This window comes from Euphorbia lathyris, chromosome 1, assembly GCF_963576675.1.
Source record: "Euphorbia lathyris chromosome 1, ddEupLath1.1, whole genome shotgun sequence".
NCBI lineage: Eukaryota > Viridiplantae > Streptophyta > Magnoliopsida > Malpighiales > Euphorbiaceae > Euphorbia > Euphorbia lathyris.
In genome coordinates this window covers 21,811,075-21,830,289 of record NC_088910.1, presented here as the reverse complement: position 1 = coordinate 21,830,289, position 19,215 = coordinate 21,811,075, and the positions used below count along the sequence as shown (strand labels likewise).

The 19,215-nt window shown below is 35.4% G+C and overlaps 2 protein-coding genes across 4 annotated transcripts; both read right to left on the bottom strand.

Moving 5' to 3' along the window:
- Positions 1-8,066: 8,066 nt before the first annotated feature.
- On the bottom strand, positions 8,067-10,758 carry LOC136224548 (F-box protein At5g52880). The gene is made up of 6 exons (XM_066012910.1): positions 10,390-10,758; positions 9,982-10,136; positions 9,797-9,887; positions 9,539-9,699; positions 8,477-8,622; positions 8,067-8,402 (listed from the first exon to the last, which is right to left on the bottom strand). Exons 1-6 carry the CDS (start codon positions 10,575-10,577, stop codon positions 8,262-8,264), a joined length of 882 nt encoding a protein of 293 aa, XP_065868982.1. The 5' UTR covers positions 10,578-10,758; the 3' UTR covers positions 8,067-8,261.
- A 1,034-nt stretch (positions 10,759-11,792) lies between these two features.
- LOC136224524 (uncharacterized) lies at positions 11,793-16,937 on the bottom strand. 3 transcript variants are annotated; one of them, XM_066012885.1, is made up of 16 exons: positions 16,379-16,937; positions 15,745-15,866; positions 15,576-15,664; positions 15,461-15,496; positions 15,236-15,329; positions 15,083-15,125; positions 14,848-14,948; positions 14,665-14,729; positions 14,046-14,542; positions 13,878-13,965; positions 13,675-13,809; positions 13,026-13,597; positions 12,807-12,942; positions 12,652-12,720; positions 12,439-12,567; positions 11,793-12,359 (listed from the first exon to the last, which is right to left on the bottom strand). In XM_066012885.1, exons 1-16 carry the CDS (start codon positions 16,594-16,596, stop codon positions 12,246-12,248), a joined length of 2,508 nt encoding a protein of 835 aa, XP_065868957.1. In that variant the 5' UTR covers positions 16,597-16,937; the 3' UTR covers positions 11,793-12,245. The 3 variants fall into 3 exon arrangements, with proteins under 3 accessions (XP_065868957.1, XP_065868972.1, XP_065868965.1); XM_066012900.1 differs by having other exon boundaries at positions 12,658-12,720; XM_066012893.1 differs by having other exon boundaries at positions 13,026-13,594; positions 16,379-16,936.
- Positions 16,938-19,215: the final 2,278 nt, after the last annotated feature.

Here is a 19,215-nt window from a genome sequence, read left to right as displayed (position 1 = left end):
TTGGGATGTATACAGTTAGCTACATTGATACAGACATTTACAGTCAAACCAAGCTTTTTCATGCTTTTTATAGTTTACTATTGCGTAAATACAAACTTATTTAAGGAATAAATATGTAGAGAGTAATTGTATCAGGTATAAAACCGTATTATTTTACTAGTCAGGTCAGTGTCTTAATCTTTTCAAAATAAAGATATTTTCTAAGAACAAGGTGTAAATTTGTCACGCTTTCTGAATTTTGGAGAAATTAATGTAGTAATTCAATGTTATTTTGTTTTTCAATATGATAGCCTGTTTGATTTATGTGCTGTTGGAGGCAAACAACAGTTCCCTAACCGAATACCAAAAAATCTCTTTTTTAATATAGCTTTTCATGTATAAAAGGTAAATAGTAGTTTTCTAATCAAACATTTAAAACTCTCATTTTTAATATAAAAAGGCGAATATGAGGAGAAAATAGAGTAAATAAACATTTTTTATACTGAAACTTAACCGAGGGTAATGGGAATGAATCCGATAAAGCTATCAACTAACGTTACTCGGGAAACATTGATTAATGTTTGTAACATAAAGAGCAGCAATGGAAATAAAGTAACAAATTTTCTCAAAACAAGTTGAGGGTTAATTATTATTTTTGGTTTTAGATAAAGGATACAGGAAGATGTTAGGAGTATCTTTGATGGTTTCTATAAGTGATTAGCTTGCAATTAGCTCAAAATTGGAGCAAGTCAGTTTTACACGGGTGAGCAAATTGGTTCAAATCTAGGTAAGATTTGAAGGTGGACACTGCTTGCCTGTCAAAGCAAAAAAAAAATGGTGAATTCCGTTAAAATTCACCTTTTAATTGATTAATACAAAAAGTTAATTCACATGTGAGATCTATCAAATTTAGAAGGATTGTAGTGTACCATTAAGAGAATTCACCGCTAGAAAGTGTTGTAGTTTGAAAAACTGACTTGATAAATCAAGTTACATGGTGATGTAGTTCCACCGCGAATCAGCTGGATCGCCGATCCGGTTGATGTTAGATTTTTAAATATTTATCAAATCAGATCAAATCGTTTGAACAAGTCGGGCTAACTACGAGCCGGTCTGATTGAGCGGTTGGATCCGATTAATATTTTACTCATATTTAATTAAATATATATACATATGTAAAATCAGTAAGTGACTACTATATATATATATATATCGGTGGAATTAATTGACTCTACTAGATATATGGTGGCTTCGCTTCTAAAAGTATATAACAATTTGATTTTAAACTAAACTAAAATATAATATAATAATGTCAAAATATTAATACCCATACCAAATTGAATAATAAATAAAACTAAAATATTCAATTCAATTCGGTTTTAAATCGAAAAAATCTAATTTAGATAGCAATAAAAATAACAAATAAAAATTATTATATTTCTTTAATTAATTTACTTAATAAAAAAATTAAATACTTTCAAAATACATGTAGTTTCCATTATTATCTTAACAAAAAAAAAAATACTTGAATTAAATTTGTATGTTGATAATAGACAAATAACATAGTATGCCATATGGATCAATGATACACCTCGGTTTAAAAAATTGTTGGAGACCCTCTAACCACTAGAGAAACAAATTTAGAAACCCCTCAACTCTAACAAGTCGCCAGGATTGGCGACTCGTTGGGCTTGAAAAAGCCTGAATAACATTTCACGCGTACATAAAGGTTTCTCTTCACGCATAACAGCTGGTAGAAGATGAGAGGAGTTGATGACGCGTGATGTGTAGAAGCAAAGCACAAACATTTTATTGAATTTTTTTTGGCTAAATATTGGGCCATCGTAAAAATCTGATTAAAATAATAATGATAAAAAATCATCTGGAATCAAATTTTTTTTTTTTTGCAAACTGATATTTAATTTATTACAATCTTATCACTTTACACAGTTTAGAAAAATTTATAAAATAAATCATATTATCCAAGAGGGGATTTATGGAGGACTCGGGCATTCACCAAGTTTTATATGATGAAGTATCTGGAGTTCTCAACTAATTATTAAAGGAGAGTCCGATGGAAAATTGGAAACGGTCAATCTATAAATGTGCGGAGTGAGAGATGGTTGCGTGATGAGGAGGATGGGTATATACGAACCCCTATGGTGGAAGGGTTGGAGTATTTGAAAGTTAATGATTTGTTTATCCATAATTCCAGGGATTGGGATGAAGAGCTATTGGAGGAAATTTTCGAGCATAGAGATATTACGGAAATTCATAAACTGTCTATTGGTACTTTGAGTAGTGAGGATGAGTTAATATGGTAATTCCATTCTTCAGGACGATACACGGTGAAAAACGCTTACCGACTGGCTACGAAGTTGGAAGCAGGAGAGAGATTTCATGTTCAGGGAGCATGGAAAAAATTATGGTATGCTGAAATTCTATACAAGATCCGACACTTTGGCTGGCAACTAGCACGCAATTGTCTCCCAACGCGTGTAAATCTTCAATTTCGCGGATTACAGGTATGTAGTAATTGTGTGATATGTAATGAACCGTGGGAGGATGGATGGCATCTTTTTATTGAATGTGTAGGAGCTATAAGAGTGTGGCAGAAGGCGGGACTTCTGGATCGAATTAATGCCGAGGTAGCGGTGGCTGAGAACTTGACAATATGGTTTCATAATATAATTAGAGCAACCCCGGAACAAATTGTCAAAACATTCTTGATGCACCTCTGGAGCTTATTGCAAGCTAGAAATACCCGTCTTTTGAAGTATGAGATCGGCACAATAGATCAGATTGTGGCTCAAGCTTGTACTATACTTAATAATTGGTCAGAAGCTAATGCCTTGAGGAATCAAACTGGTATGGGGGAACAGCAAATCAGAAGTACATCAGTAGGAAATATTTCATCTGCTGGTTGCACGGCTTGGCACCCGCCATTGGAAGGACTTCTCTCGTGTTGTGTTGATTCCGCATGTTTTAACGCTGATGGTCGAGCAGGGATGGAAGCAGCAGTACGAGATGCAAATGGACAGTTTGTAATAGGGAGATGTGCGGGCCTGTTATGTTGTCCAACAACAAGAGAATGTGAGGTCGAAGCTCTATTACAGGCTATGCAATAGCTAAAAGCTCATGGAATAAGGAATATGGTTTTCGAACCTGATGCTAAACAAGTGATTGATGCTATAAACTCTGCATCTGTTGATGATTCTGAATTTGGGGATAAAATTATTCAAATATGATCGATTCTCATGTCAAATGACTCTTACTCAGTCAAATCGATACGGGAGCAAGCGAATGGGATGACACATGTGTTAGCACAGTCTTCTCGTTTATCCACTTGCCCTTCGGTTTTTAATTTATTACCGTGTTTTGTTTCTGTTTCATTGTTACAATTTTGCCAAGATTTGGCTCATTAATTTATCGTTATCTTTGATTAAAAAAAATCATATCTTTAAAAAACATATTAAATAAATAAAAAAATAAATATAAAATGAAAATATAATGTTAAATGATGTGTGAGATCTACTGAATAGTAGTAAAAGTGACCAATCATTAGAGATGATTTTTAGTAGAGAGTGTCTTGATGGGAGGGTTGTTAGAAATGGATGATGGGGCATGGATGGACGGTGTGCAACCCTCCAACCATTAGAGTTGTTCTAAAAATGAAGAAAAAGTAGCCACCTTAGCCATGTGGACCATGAAATAGACACAGAGGGTGATTATCCCAATTTGTACGATTTACAGTTAACACACGCCAAATCAATGCGGCCCTATCAGACAATGTGTCATCAACCTCATCCTTACATGTGTTTCGAGCACCAAATATAATTATAAAGCCAGTGTCTTCCTAAAAGTGAGGGCGCCAGATCTTGACCCTCATTTGATCATTTGTATGTCTTATTACAGACTTTACCATCCTGAAACCAAGCATCCAAAGATCCAGTTCAACATTTACATATCATATTGGTGCGCCGAGCATGAATATTACATCAAAGATTCCATCGGTCTCGCTAGCTTTTCCTTCATATAACTCCCAAATCTCGCTCCTTAGAATACTAAACCTCCCCAAGAACCTAAAACCCCGCTAGACTCTAATGGGAGGCATATCCTCTTCCAAATCATAACCTTTAAGGTAGATCAACGCCTAAATGAATGTTTAGGCTCACTAGTTCAAAAAAGGAAAAACTTCCTCGATCGTATTACCATGAAGCTTATCTACATCGTGGAAACGGTCTAGGAGACTGTGAACAAGCTAAGATGGGAGCATGCTATTGAGATGTAGTGCATTCAAGCCCAACTTTGAGTAGTAGAGGTACCAATCAACCGCTCAAACCACCGAGGATCTTGATGAGGGCATCACTTACCCGAAACCAAACTCGGAGCTAAGAAACAAGGGCAGCAGGACAAGGCTAACCAACCGAACACACGGGGCGTGGTCAGTAGGACTCGGGGCGTACAGGACTCCTTGGCGGACGAGCTGTCCAGGAGATCCATCACGCGGGGCGCCTCTCCTAGTACGCGGGGCGTGAATCCAGAGCCTGATCCGAAGATTGACCAGGAGGCCGACTACGCGGGGCGTATCACCCGGGACGCCACGCGTGGAATCCATCAACAGGAGTCACCAAGTCCAAAAACTCCAATACGCGGGGCGTGACTCCAGGGACGTCCCGCGTGAAGGATTCCTCGAAGACTCTCCATTCCCAGGAGCCTCGGCACGCAGGGCGTACCAACACCCACGCGGGGCGTGGCCTACCAGAACAATACTTCTTCTCCAAGTTCTTATTGAGAGGGGACCATTTCTGCATATGCTTATTTCCTGTTTTACCCTTACTTTCTTATTGCTATTTACCATGGGTTATTCTATCTTCCTATTTTGCCATTGTGCACATGCTTTGGCCAAAATCCTATTCATGGGCTTTTGGTCTTTTACCTTCTTATTTGGGAGAGTATTTAAACTCCTCTCTTTGTAATGTTCCACAAATTTTATGAAATTTAACATCAAGCCTCCATTGGAGCTCAAGGTTCTTCCTTGTTTTGGGTTAACTCAACCTTCAAGTTTAGGTTGAAAAGATTGCATTCTTTGTGAGTTTACGATTAAAACTCTCAGATCGATTTAATCCGTATCAGATCTATAGCGTGCTCTACCAGACACAATATCGTCTACAGCTTCCTTAGGCGTAAGAAGGCTTCACATACATCTAAGCTTTTGAATCCTAGAAAACGGTATAGTGAGAGAAAACACAGCACCCATAAATGTCAATATTTTCACTTTAAATCACCCATGGTACTCTCGAGTGAAAGTAGCTAGGAGGATTCATCGGTTGAAGTATACTTTTCCTGAGGTAGATGTTCTTACTGAAAACCTCTATTGAGCTGAATTCTCCTTGAGGCGAACGTTCTTGTGGAAAAAAAACTCAAACAAACTCACGTATCTCCTTAGATAATGAGGAAATGTACAATCTAATCAACGAAGAGGTGAACCGAAGACTCAAAAGATGCCATGATGGATGCGGGGATCGATGCTCGAATCCTAGAGGTTATCGAGGAAACAATGTCTCATGGATTTAAACATTGTTCACTCAAGGAATATAATAGATTGAGAGATCCCACGATATATATAAAGAATTTTCAAAGGTAACTAGAGACTACCACAACCACAAATGTCGTCATGTGCATGCTATTCTCCACCACTTTGAAGAAGGCAGTAACCTACTGGTATGAACAACTCTTTACGAGGTTGATCCTTATCTATAACCAGATGGCCAATGAGTTTTCCCCGACAATTTATAACCTCCATACTAGAGCACATGACTTTAAAGTTTCTCAACTCCTTGGTCCAAGAGTCAAATGGAACCCTCCAGGAATGGGTTAAGAGGTTCCAAAAATGGCCATCCAAGTTAAGCACCCCAACATTAGTGTATGGTCGATGTTATGTCAGCCAATTTTCGAAGCAAAAATCTATCCAAAGAGCTCACAATATGGTGGCCCTGATCATTTTCGGACCTAATGCGATGGGCCCAAGATTTTGTGAAATGGGATGGACATCGCCTTAACCCACTATTAACAGATAAACTTTGGAAGGCAACCAAAAACACAAACACCATATGGAAAGAGACATGGATCTAAGAAAGCACAAAGATCATCTAGAGCATGAATTCGTAGCTCTTGAAAGGAAGTCTTGAATTGGGTTGAGAAAACACGGCAACCCATCGATTACCCTCTGAAGCTAAAACGTTACGAAGCTACGACACTTAATTTCATGAGAGTGAGAGGCACGAAACTGTAGGCAATTGGCTCTAGGTCTAGACAAGATGGCTTAAAGGGACGGTTTGACCGCTTCCTTAAATATCCAGCAAAACCATCGGCGCAAGAACCCAAGGCCAGCAAGCCTTCAGTTCGAGCACCCTGGGGTTAATAAATGTCATCTCTGGAGGACCCATAGAGGATAGAGTGGAAAAAAAAGTGGAAAAAAAGAAAATGAAGCTTCGAAGACATAAATAGACTCTACGGGTCGAGCTTGAAATTCTCATTCCACCACTTGAAAAATACTCTTTGGCAGACTTATGCATACGCCTTGATAATTCAGTTATAGATTGAGCACTTCATAATTCATTGGGTGCTTGTAGATACATGAAATCATACAACATAATTAGTCGAAAAGCATACGAAGCTCTTCTAGTACATCCGGACAAACTAAGATCAACCATAATTTAGAACCATTTGAATGGAAAAACAAACATTTTGCCTCCCATATCTCTACAACGGCATCGAGTTTTGGGGGCACGGGGCGCCTATTCATGGGAAGTTCATAACGATCTAAATTGATTGTCACCTCAGCACATGCCACACCAACCTTTCTACCTTCCCTAATTCCTTACAATCAACCGTGTCGTGTGTGCGCATAGTAAAACCCAACATTTTAGAGCATCTCCAAAAAACTCTTAGTCCACTCTTTAAAAATAATATAAACAATTAACTTTTAGTGATTTGATGAGTGATTAATACATATCATCTCCAATAATACTCCGCATATCCAGTCTTTATTACTATTTTATTATTAAAATTATTAAGTATTATTATATTTACCAATAGTGAGAGGAAAAAGACTTCTCAACAACAAATTATTTATAAAAAATAAAATAAGAAAGAGACTAGGAGTGGAAAGAGATTCCTCAATAATAGAGAGGATGGGAAGACTTTGAGGAATCACTAAGAGGATGTTAAAATTAATTTTCAACTCTCTCCTCAAATTTTAATTTAAAAGTCACACTAAGATATTGTTGGAGATACTCTTATTACAAGTCTCGAAAGCTAAAACGCCCACTACAATATGGATTCAAACCTTTCGGTCCTCTAATGAGTTCAAGATTCTTAAAGAAAGTCTCTAGTTCTCCAAACCATAAGAATGATAAATTTCAACCAAAACCCTAAAGAGTTTCAATAGTCCATTGGGAGGAGGGCATCTGATAATAAGAAAATAACCTAATATTCCATATGAACCAATGATACGTCCTAACCTATAATGATGTTGAAAAAGTAATCACCTTATCCACGTGGACTGATGGAATATGCATGACACAACCTTAAGGGCGATCATCCTGATTTGTATGACTTACACTTAATACACGCTAAATCTATGTGGTCTTGCCGAGCAATATACTCTCAACTTCATCCTTACACTTGTATTGAACATCAAATAGGATTAGGAAGTCTGTATTCTTCCAAAATACCCTCAAAACATTATAAAATAAGAAAGTTAATACAACCAAGGTAACACACATTCTCTCACCTCTAAAATTGTATTCTCTTTCTTGATTCTCTTTTCCATAAATCTTGCTAACTAAGCATCAGAGTAAAAACGTCCATCCTAGCATTTCTTTGACCATTTTTCTTACTATGGGGTTTACCACCCTGAAACCAATCACCTAGAATCCCTTCAACATTTACCCACATCATATGTATATACATATAAATGAATAATACAAGTAATGCGATTCATCATGTTTTTTTTTTTACATTTTTTTTCCATACCGAACCATAATATACCTAAAAGTATAACAGATTCTGAACCGAAAAGCTATAAAAACCAAACCGAAAAACTGAATTGATTCAGTTCGGCTAGGTAATTCGGATTTTACTGAATACTGCTCACCCTAACCCCAAGAGAACAGAAATTGCGTTCAAATTGTATCAGTTGTACATAACTTTTAGTTCATACATATCCATTTAAGAACCTCCAGAACTTTTTTTCCTTTGGAAAATAAAGCTTTGGATTATATGGATGTATTAATTAGTTTTGATACAATATGCCTCGGATAGGCCCATAACCTGGGAGTAAACTCTTCATCTGATTCACTCTCATTATCCGAAGAAGATATAATTGATGATGAACCATTTAATAGATAATCAACGACCTGAAAATCATGTAAGTTAGAAGAATCCAGCAATCAAATATTAGCAACATGATTGAGACAGAAGAAAACAATACCTGGTGAGATGAAACAGGCACAATTTGCTGAGTTTCAGATTGTTGTATATGGTCTCTGTTGCAACATTTCATATTATCTAGCCAAACTATTGTTTCACATTGCCCACAGTATCCTCTACTAGATGTTAATTTCTTCCATGATTTCCCTGAATTTCGGATAATACAAACAAACTCTAGTAAGAAAGAAGCGAACTACTTGATTCAAACAACGGTATTGATACACTGCCAGCAATGACAATTACAATAGGCAAATCATATATTTGAGCGCCCCTGATCAATTTAATTTTTAGTGATTAAGCCCTTAATCTTTTAAATAGATATATTAAGTGCCTGTTTGGGCCTTTTGTTTTTTCACTCCAGAACAGTAGAACAATAGTGTTTGATTAGAATTGAGAAACAACTGCTATCACTAACAACGAACACTAAACAACTAACAACAACAACAAATAGTAAATATAAACAACTGAAACAAAGAGGCTCTAAGCACTTGATCAACTATTTTTTAACTCATTAAGCGCTTGTCAACTACTTTCTAACACGTTAAGCCCTTAGTCAACTGTTTTTTAACACATTAAAATTGGAGCCAGTTATATATGTGATTCAAACCTTGTCTAGGTTAAGTGAAACGGCCAACATATCACTATTCCTTTAAAGTAAAAGGGTTAAACTAAATGAGTTTGATTACTTTAATTTAGGGGTTAGGTCAAGTTAATGTGCTTATTTCAGGAATTGACATGACATGTTAGAAAAAAATTAGCTGACGTGGCGATCTGTGTCAAGTGACATATTAAAACACAAGTGACGTATTAAAACAATGACATACTGGCAGTTTCACACGCGCTAAATGGAGTTTGAATCACACATTGGGCTGCTCAAACAGGGTCAATGCATTAAAAAATAATGATTAAAGGCTTAATCTTAATGCGTTCAAAGATAATTTATCTAAGGTTTAATGTATCCATTTAAAATTCAGCATCTTAATAAGCAAAATTTGAATTGATCATCGGCTAAATATGTGTCTTTCAATTCCAATATGCATTCTAAACCTAATGATGAAGATACCTTTGTATGTGCTTTGAAAGGCCTCTTTCCAATCAACACCAATTCCAATTGCCATTTTATCCTGCAAATGAGTGGATACCTCATTTTCACCCTTCCTACCAAAAAATGTTGCAAATTGGGACTGCCAAAGCTGGTTATCAGTAGCTGCAAAATTCCAAGACCTTCACCAGAAGACAACCATTATGAGGAATAATCAAAGTTGAAAGTTGGTGTTCTTTCTAACTTGTTTACAATGAAACTAAAGAATTGGTGAATTACCAACAAACTTTCCCTACAGAAACTAAGGACTGCAAGTCCAGGAAGCTGAAGATGTGCACTAAAATATCTTGTGGAATTTCATCAGTTGCACCTGAAAATATGAGAGACAAGAAACTGTAGTAGGAAGGAATGGAAAATCAGATGCTGCATTCAGTATGTAAGCAATATTACAAATTATGCCTTACCTTCTTCTTGATGACGAGATTTACAACGTCTCTTATGAGCAACCATTGCGTGTTTGAATTCTTTAACGGCCATATTCTTCCTCTGTTTCGGCAACACAGCTTCGGCACTCTGAATTAGGAGATGAGCTGCTGAAACAGCGATGCGTGTCTGTTGTCTGAATTTGGGAAATTAGGGAATTGATCAAGGAAATCAGACAATTTGCTTTCATTTAACCAATTCAAAATTTCACTAAATCTACTCTCTAATCCCAAATATCAACTACATGTCAAATTCTAGAACGAAGGGTTTCAATTCGAAGATCAAAACCTTCGGAATTTGGCCCAAATTCGAAGTTCAAAAGCCAGAATTCGGTGATTCAGGGATAGAAATAAATAGAACAACAATGAATCGATAGAAAGGGGACTTACTGAGGAAGGAGACGGAAGGCGGCAAGGGTGTCTTGGAAGACGATAGATTGTAGATTTTTCGGCAGCTTGTTATACGATTCTCTGAGGACGCAGCTTAGATCTTTGCAGGCAGTTGGGTAATGATGAATTCTGGAAAGAGCATCCATAAACGCAAGCTTTTCGTATCTTCTCTCTATTGGATTTGACATTTTTAGAACTGGGATTTACCAATTCTCAGAGGAGAAAAGAAAAGGAGAGGCCCCCAGGCCCGAAAGACCAGACCATGCCTGACAATTTGAAATAGTTGGGCTAGGACTTCAATGGCATTGGCTAACACCGCCGTTGTTTTAGTTTATTTCCGGGATAAGTTTCTATCCTCGCCCGCAAAAGAGCAAATGGTACAATGAGAAATTAACATTTTCAACCAATTTCATACGTCATTATGCCCAAAAATATCTAAAATAACAAGAAAATAATATCACTCTAAATATGTTTTTCTAACATTCTTAAAATATCAAATATTAATTCATATTAGAATTTCAATTCTCTGTAAACTCTCTATATTTTGATTTCTGATATTTGTACTCTTATTCAAATCTACTTAATATAATATAGATCTCTGATCTTTGTATTCTGATCCAAATCTACTTTCTCCAATGTGCTTTGCTTTCCACCCTAAAATTTCAACACAAAAGAAAAAAATCGGTTCAAACAAATAACATCTTAATGTTTTATTAAGCTTTACATGATTAATCAACATTAACACCAATTTTATTTTATCTAAGAATTTTATAAAGTTACATTGCAATTCACATAAATTTCGTCCCGTTTCCCCTCTTTTAAAACTGGGTGAAAGTGGATAAAATCAAATGAAATTCATTTGAAAATGATTGAAACAATTAAAACACATTAACCCCAACGTTTTATCAAGTTTCACACAAGTTTCAAAAAATAACATTGCAATTTCACCTATTCTGAAATTAAGTGAAAGTAGATAAAATTGGATGAAACTCCTCTAAAAATGATTGAAACAAGTAAGAAATATTAATGCCAATATTTTATAGTGCAATTTCATATGAAATTTACCCAATTTCACGAAATCGGATGAAATCAACTAAAAACTAATGATTGAATCTGTTCTCTAAGTATTAATCCCAATGTTTCAAGTAGTTTCAATAAACATCAGTTATACCATACATGATTTTATTTTTCAAACCAAATTACATTGCAATTAGAAAAGGTGTTCACTCCACTACTATATCTAAGCTTATTAGAATCATATCTTAAAGTTATTTTAATCTCCACCATAAATAAACCTCAATCTAATAGATAACAGTTCAGTCACTGACCAAAGGAACGGATCACCACTGAGTATGGCTAGCATATTGATTGAAAGAAAAACATTAATTTATGGCATAAAAATATTCAATCAAATCAGAAGTAATATAAATTCCATAAAAACTGTAGAAGTTTTACTAGACTAGACTATACACCAAAAACAGAAGGAAACAATATACAGATGCTATTTTCTGAGGGATACTATTGTTCTTAGGCAGCAAATTATATAAGATTGAGAAACCCAAACATTGGTTCCTCCAAATGCAAACATCAACAACCAGACATTCTTACCAACATATAATTACAATACCAAAATGTGGTTTCTAATGATCTTAGGATTAATTAACACCTAAACATCGACAACCCTGGCTTGTCCGCTTCAACTAAGATCACAATCTGTGGATGAGTCTTTCTCGTAATCCGGTGGAGCTGCGTTTTTCGTTGCTGCAATCTTCCATGCTTTGTTACAGAGCAAAGGCCTATGGCTTCTTCCCTTTTTACTGATCACACACTAAAGATGTCGTCGCCTTTTCGATAATCTATAGGAAGTAAGTTAACTGTTGCTTCTTCCTTGAACCTCCTTCTCCATATAACTCATTCCATTGCTTTAGCTCACTCATTACTGATCCCTCCGATGCAAAACTAGCCGCCACCTGCAATGCCAGTTTCGTTATAAGTTAAAACCACTCTATTTCGATGTAATTGGAGATATGAATATGAATGTAAGCTCACCTGATTCTTTGCCTGCTTCATGTCTTCCATGTTTAAGGCTCTCAAAATGATTGCTTGTTCTTTAGCTTCTTCCTGTGTCTTTGAAGCATCTTCTGAGCTTGTGGCTTCTTCATCTTTCTGTTTCTTTGCCTGTTAAACAAGTTTAACGAAATTGTATCAGCAGGAATCGACAAGATAATACCCGAAATATGTTCTTAAGAAAGAGGATATTACTTTGACCTTCAATCTCTCCTTCTGTATTAACTCTCTGACCGGTCTATAAGCTGCTGTCACACACAAGTTCTGTTTACAGATCATCAACGCACCGAGTTACTTCTGTTTACAAGGTTTGAATGCAAAAAAAAAAAATGACAAACAAATGAACAAACCTTAAGATCACTTCCACTATATCCTTCTGTCATGACTGCAAGCTCCTTAAAGTCGAGATCTTCGGTTTTCTCTTTTGCCAGAAGAGTTTTTAAGATCATTTCCCTGTTCTCGACCGATGGGAGACCAACCATGATCCTGCTTAACGTAAAACGTGTTAAAAGTAGTCTTGTCATTAGTCTTCGGGACGTTTAGTTACTTACACAAGATAGATACATTACCTGCGCTCGAACCGCCTAATAATTGCTTCATCAAGATCAAAAGGTCTGTTGGTTGCAGCAAGAACAAGTATACGTTCCCCAGGCTTTGTCAACAGCCCGTCCCAGTGTGTCATGAACTCGTTTTTTATCTTCCGCATGGCCTCATGCTCCCCAACTCTGGTCCGTTGACCAAGCATGCTATCAACCTCATCCACAAATATGATAGTTGGTGATACTTTTCCAGCAAGTGAAAAAAGTGCGCGGACATTCTTTTCATCCTCACCGAACCATTTCGAAGTGATGGTGGACATTGAGACGTTAATGAAACTTGCTCCGGCTTCATTTGCTATCGCCTTTGCTAGCATTGTCTTTCCCGTGCCTGGAGGTCCAAATAGCAGTATCCCTCGGCAAGGTTTAAGAAGACCGCCTTTGAAAAGGTCCGGTCTTCGAAGAGGTAGCATCACAAGCTCTTGAAGAGATTCTTTGATTTCATCCATGGCTCCAATATCATCAAATGTTACTCCAACCTCATTTGCAGGAATAACCTCTGGCCTGATTCGTTTCTCAAATTCATTATCCGGAACAACTTCCTGCTAGAAAAAACTCGAGTCCATTAGCAAGACTAGTAGAATTATAGACCATATCATCTACAAACTGGATTTTGGCTTACCGCCGCTTTAGGTGGAGGTGGATTTTCTCCATCCTTCTTCGCTGCAGAAACAGATTTTTCGAGTTCACCCTTATTTTCGGGTGCTGTGGTTTCAGATTTCGACTCTGTCTTCGCCACAACAGCCTCTTCCCCTTCCTGAAAATTGTGATAATGGATAAGCAATTGAAGACATGAAGCATTTATGTACCGAAGAAGATACAAACCTTGCCAACTTCGCCATTTGTCTCCATCTTTAGAGTATCTTTCCCGCCACTTTTGCCTTCTTGGAATATACTAAATCCATGAGACAAGCTGCTCCAGAAGAAGCGATTAGTTTTTATTCGTATCCAAACAAGCTAAGGATGAAATATGAAACGGAAATTGTTATCTACCTCTTAGATGATATAAGAAGCTTTCCATTTCGGTATTCAGGCTCTGGATTATTCATCAGATGATATGATATTGCTGAAACCACAATCTCTTGTATATAATTGCTTAGAACAATCGTATCCGCGTGGCAAATCGAACTTAAATCATCACATTCGATGTCATTTGCCGCCAGTACCTCCACTATATGGTATTTGTTATCTTGAAAGTGAATCATTTTCATGTCTTCTTCCAGTTGTGTTTTCCAGCTGACAAGACGAGTCTCATCTTCTGGTGGTTTGATCTCGATGTTATAGGGGAATAAGATGGTGAGGTGTTCATCTACTTCTCTGCAATCATCTTCTTGATCCACTATTCGAGAACCAAGTACCAAAATCGACCCCGAAAGCTTCTTCAAAAATCTACTAAACAAGTTGTAAAATCTTTCTGATCGAAGAAGTAGCTTTTCGACATCTCTGATGTATAAAATTACACCACTTGTTTCTGATATTGAAATCAAGGCCTGTAAGCGAAAAGACAAGTTAAATTCGACGTCATCTAAGTATGAATTATCAACAAACCCTATGAATAAAGCTAGATCCGAGTCCAGAAATAAGCAATTCGTTGCATGATTATAATGTATACCTTGAATAGAGAATGCAGAAAGACTTTTTCATCAAAACACCAGCTGTTTGCTTGCTTGAGGGAAGCTGAAAACGAAACAAAACCGAATCACTATTGTTAATATCTGCAATCATATTGATTATAATATTGAACATGGAAGTATGAATTATCAACAAACAGTATGAGTAAATTTTGATGTCTAACCTGGATTGGCGGATGCTGATTGCGAGGAAATGCTACTAATGTCAGAGGCTGTAGAGGCATTTCTACGGAGTTTGGTATGATTATTCAAATCTTCCACATTCCTGCATTACTTAGCAGCTTTAGAACAGCAAAAATTAACTAATTCATCTAGAACTTCAATCTCAGAAAGCACAACAAATTCAGCCAAGCCTTATATCTCTACCATGCCGAAAGAGCTTAAAGATGTAGACAGTACCTTGACCCGACATCGAAACTACTGCTATGACGATGCAATTTGCCTGCACAAATATTCTTCATTAGGTAAAATAAATACAAAATAACAAGAACAACTTCGTTAAAGATAGCTCTCCTCGCATACCGAAAGAATTCAGCTTAACTTTATCCGTACCTCTTGTATTTTCTTTCGAAGTAAGCATTGAAAAAGAACCAAGTAAATTGGACATTTTTTCCATTGACAACTCTGAGATGGACCTCTTGAAATACTGCAAGGAGGAAAAACAAAATCAGAATGCTAATAGTGATAATTCAAAAGTTTGGTTAATCACACCTTCATCCAACAACAATCAATATTTCACACTCGATTTATTAGCAAAAGCCGGAGATCAATGCTTACAGAATCTTTTCTGATGCATCCATATTTGCTCTGCATCTGTGGAAAGGAAAACATACATAAGTACTACTGGAAGGCAAATCAAAAGTGAACTTTATGAAAACTTATAAACACTGACCTTTGCGGAGAAACTCGAAACATCCAACAGAAGCAACTTTGACTCAAAGAAATGTGCTAAAGCCTTAGCCAGCATTTGATGGTAAGGTTCTTAGAATACAAAAATAGCAACCCGATTAGTCTAAAATACTTCAATTCGAAACAACAAGACACAGATCAAGCTCGCATACCAGCAGGTCCTGAGAGCAAAATAGCTCTACTACCAGCAGAAAGGTTCCTGGTGTGCTTCGAGATATCCGAGTGCTTTAAATGGATATACGCAGCACTAGTCAACGAAACCCGAGTTATTTCACTGTAAATGCACCATCATCAGAATCACAACTTCAATATTAAAGATGAACCAAAATTTTCGAAATTAGCCTAATAATTTGCATTCAAAATAATGTCAAGAACCCAGTTCAAGCATAGGTTTAGAAGTAAAGTCCTTTATATAATATTCAACTAAGATTTCATCATCTCCAGCCTAACAATTCAACCAACTTCTGATTTTCATAATTAGAACTTCAGAAAGACTAAATTTTGGATATAATTAAGCTGTCCTTTAATACAAGAATTAGTACCCTAATCCTGGTATTAACAATAACCTAATAATTGATAGATTCAGTTGTAAAGATCCTGCCTTTCCAAATTCCAACTTAGAATCTTTGAAAGAGTAAAGATCCCATAAACAGAATCTAAAAAAAGAGGAAAATTAATCAAATTCCATGATTAAGGTAATTAAGATTTATTAAAACATGGGGAAAACCCCATCAAAATGGTTCTATATCTTAAGATCTCTAAATGCCATTCCATTCTCATTCATACCTGAGGTAATAAGGAAACTCATCAAAGGTCACAGAGCTCTTTCTGCCATCAACAATTTGCCTAATCAACTCTTGCTCAATCTGCTCAGCTGTAACATCATCTGAAACACCATTCCCAATTCCCAATCTGTTCAAATTTTGGCCAGATGCTAATTTCAATCCAACCCCAACACCTACTCCTACACTTAACGCTGATAATATGTAATGCTTCTGCTCCATCTCTTCTTTCTTTTTTTTCTTCTTTTCACCACCAAAGCTTAAACCTTTTTTTTTTTTAACTTCTGCAACAAAACATGATGAATATAAAAACAAAACTTTAAACCCACTTGTGTAATATGTTTCCCAAGGCAAATCAAAACCCAAGATTTGAACTTTATGAGAGATTTTGGAAAAAGAAAAGACGGATGAAAGAGATTCAAGAATTTGAAGAATCCAATCAAAATATTTGTTGATATTTTTTATAAAATTAATGGAGGTTGTGTGTGGGGGCTGAGGAATGAATGGGGACTAAGAATAGAAGGTTGGTGTATAAGCTTTTTGACAGGTATTGTTTGAAGCTCTGTGGTTTGGCCTTCTTCAACTATTTATAGCATCCTCTAATGGACGTTAATTGGTAACCGGGAAAACCTCTTTTTTTGTTTTTTGTTTTTTTACTGTAAATCTTTTACTTTGGTCGGTCTCTTCTTTTTCTACTTTTATTTCTCTTTGCTGGTTTCTGTTTTAGTGTAAAAAAAGGAAGAATGATTATATTCAATAACCTACAAAGACGTTTACAGAGAGAGACTTATATGAAGGAGAGTCCTTGAGAAATATAAAGAGAGAAAACTATTTGAGTGGGAGAGATAACCATAAATTAATTAAAATAATATAAATATTATCTCTAACACTCTACAAGCCGATAATCAAGAGTTTTAAGCGTTTTCAAAAAATGGAAAAACAAACATTCGATAATGGGTTGATAAGAATATCTGCTATTTGATTTTCGGTTGGAAGAGAAAACCACAAAATACTTATTCAGAAACAAAGTGGTAATCAAGTTCATTGTGTTTTGTACGAGCATATAACACTAATCAAGTAGATTACTATAATATTGTCACATTTAAGTTGAACTGGTCGAGGAATAGAAACCCGAAATTCTGACAGGAGATTTGTTGCTATTTGTTTTATTAATACAATCATTCCTTTTTTTTTAGTTTTAGATTTATCTCAATTTCCTCTAATCTCAATTACTCAATGCACTCTAAGTTTTCTATTTTCTCCTTTTATTGCCTTACCCTTTTATCATTCTCATAAAATTCCACTTTAGGCTCTATTTTAATTTTTAATTTTGGTTTTGGTTTATATACCTAATTACTTTTATTTATTTATTATTTCTGAATTAATTTCACTTTTAATCATTATTTTTTTATTTTTTTATTTTTTTCTCTCAAAAAATATTTTTGATTAAATTTTACTTTTTAAATTTCATTTTGGTCCTTATACTTACTTATTTATACTTTTTTTTTTATATCTCTAAACTAATTTCACTTTTAAATCTTGTACTTTATATAGTTTTACTTTTTTAGCCTGAACAAACATTTTGACCAATTTTTTTTTATTATTCAATTTTAATATTTATTTTTAATTATTTTAAAATATAATGTTCATGCATTTTTTTATTCATTTTATTTCAGCTTCTTCTCTTTTATCGTCTTTTAATTTTAATAGTTGAAGTAATTGATTTTAATTCTTATATTTACATGTGATTAATTTATTAATGCAGAATATTTATGTATAAATATTATTGTTAAAAACAATCTAAAATCTAGTTTATTATCTCATTTGAATCTAATAGCCACAAAAGGAATCAGATGTATATCATTCTCTTTCTGAAACTAAAACAAACAGACAAGAGAATTCATAGTCATTGCATTTCTTTTTCCTTGTTTCTATTTCTAAATTCATTATGTTACCCCAGCCCGAACCAAGCGCCCCTAAAGAGACACACAAATGTGGAAAACCCTTTTGTAACGAATAATATCCGAATTTACAAATGATGTCATCAACCGTTATTCCTTCTATAAGAAGGATTAATGACAATTAATACAAGATTAATGATAATTAATGCATGATTAATGATAATTAATGGAGGATTGATGACAATTAAGCTCAATTAAAGCAAGAAAGTTATAAAAGAGAGTATATATACCCCAACTAGGGTATGCTACAAGTAAGTTAACAATATTCTTCTCTTTTCAATACTTATTATTCTCCTATAATATTACTGACTTTATCATCGGAGCACCAATGACCGAATCCAACAACGTCTCACAATGGAGCCACTAGCAGAACCACTAGAGGAGAAAAGTGCAGTTATTAGTAACGAAAAAAACACGGGGCGCTGAAAAAATAAGTCCGCTAATAATAATAATAATAATAATAATAATAATAATGGGAATACATAAATCACTCAAACTTGAGGGGATACAATAACTTAGGAGATAATTAGAATACTCGAATTGTATCCTTACACCAACAATGTAGTATTTCCCAAACTCTCAACTCCCACTATCTATTTTTTCTCTCACTCTTTTGCAGAAAAAATACTCTATAAAAGAAACTACAAATATTTTTTTTTATCTAGAATGATACATATCAATTCTACACCAAAGGTTATTTAGCTTATGGTATGCAAGAAAAAATTGCATTTTCGGTGCATTATTGCACCAAAAGTTGCACTCATTCGAAATAGTTGTATGCACCCTACAAATCTCCCCCTCCAGACACATGGGGATGGTACCAGAGAAGTTCCATAATAGGAGCTCATGTCGATTAGTTTGTTCCACAACTCGAACTTCT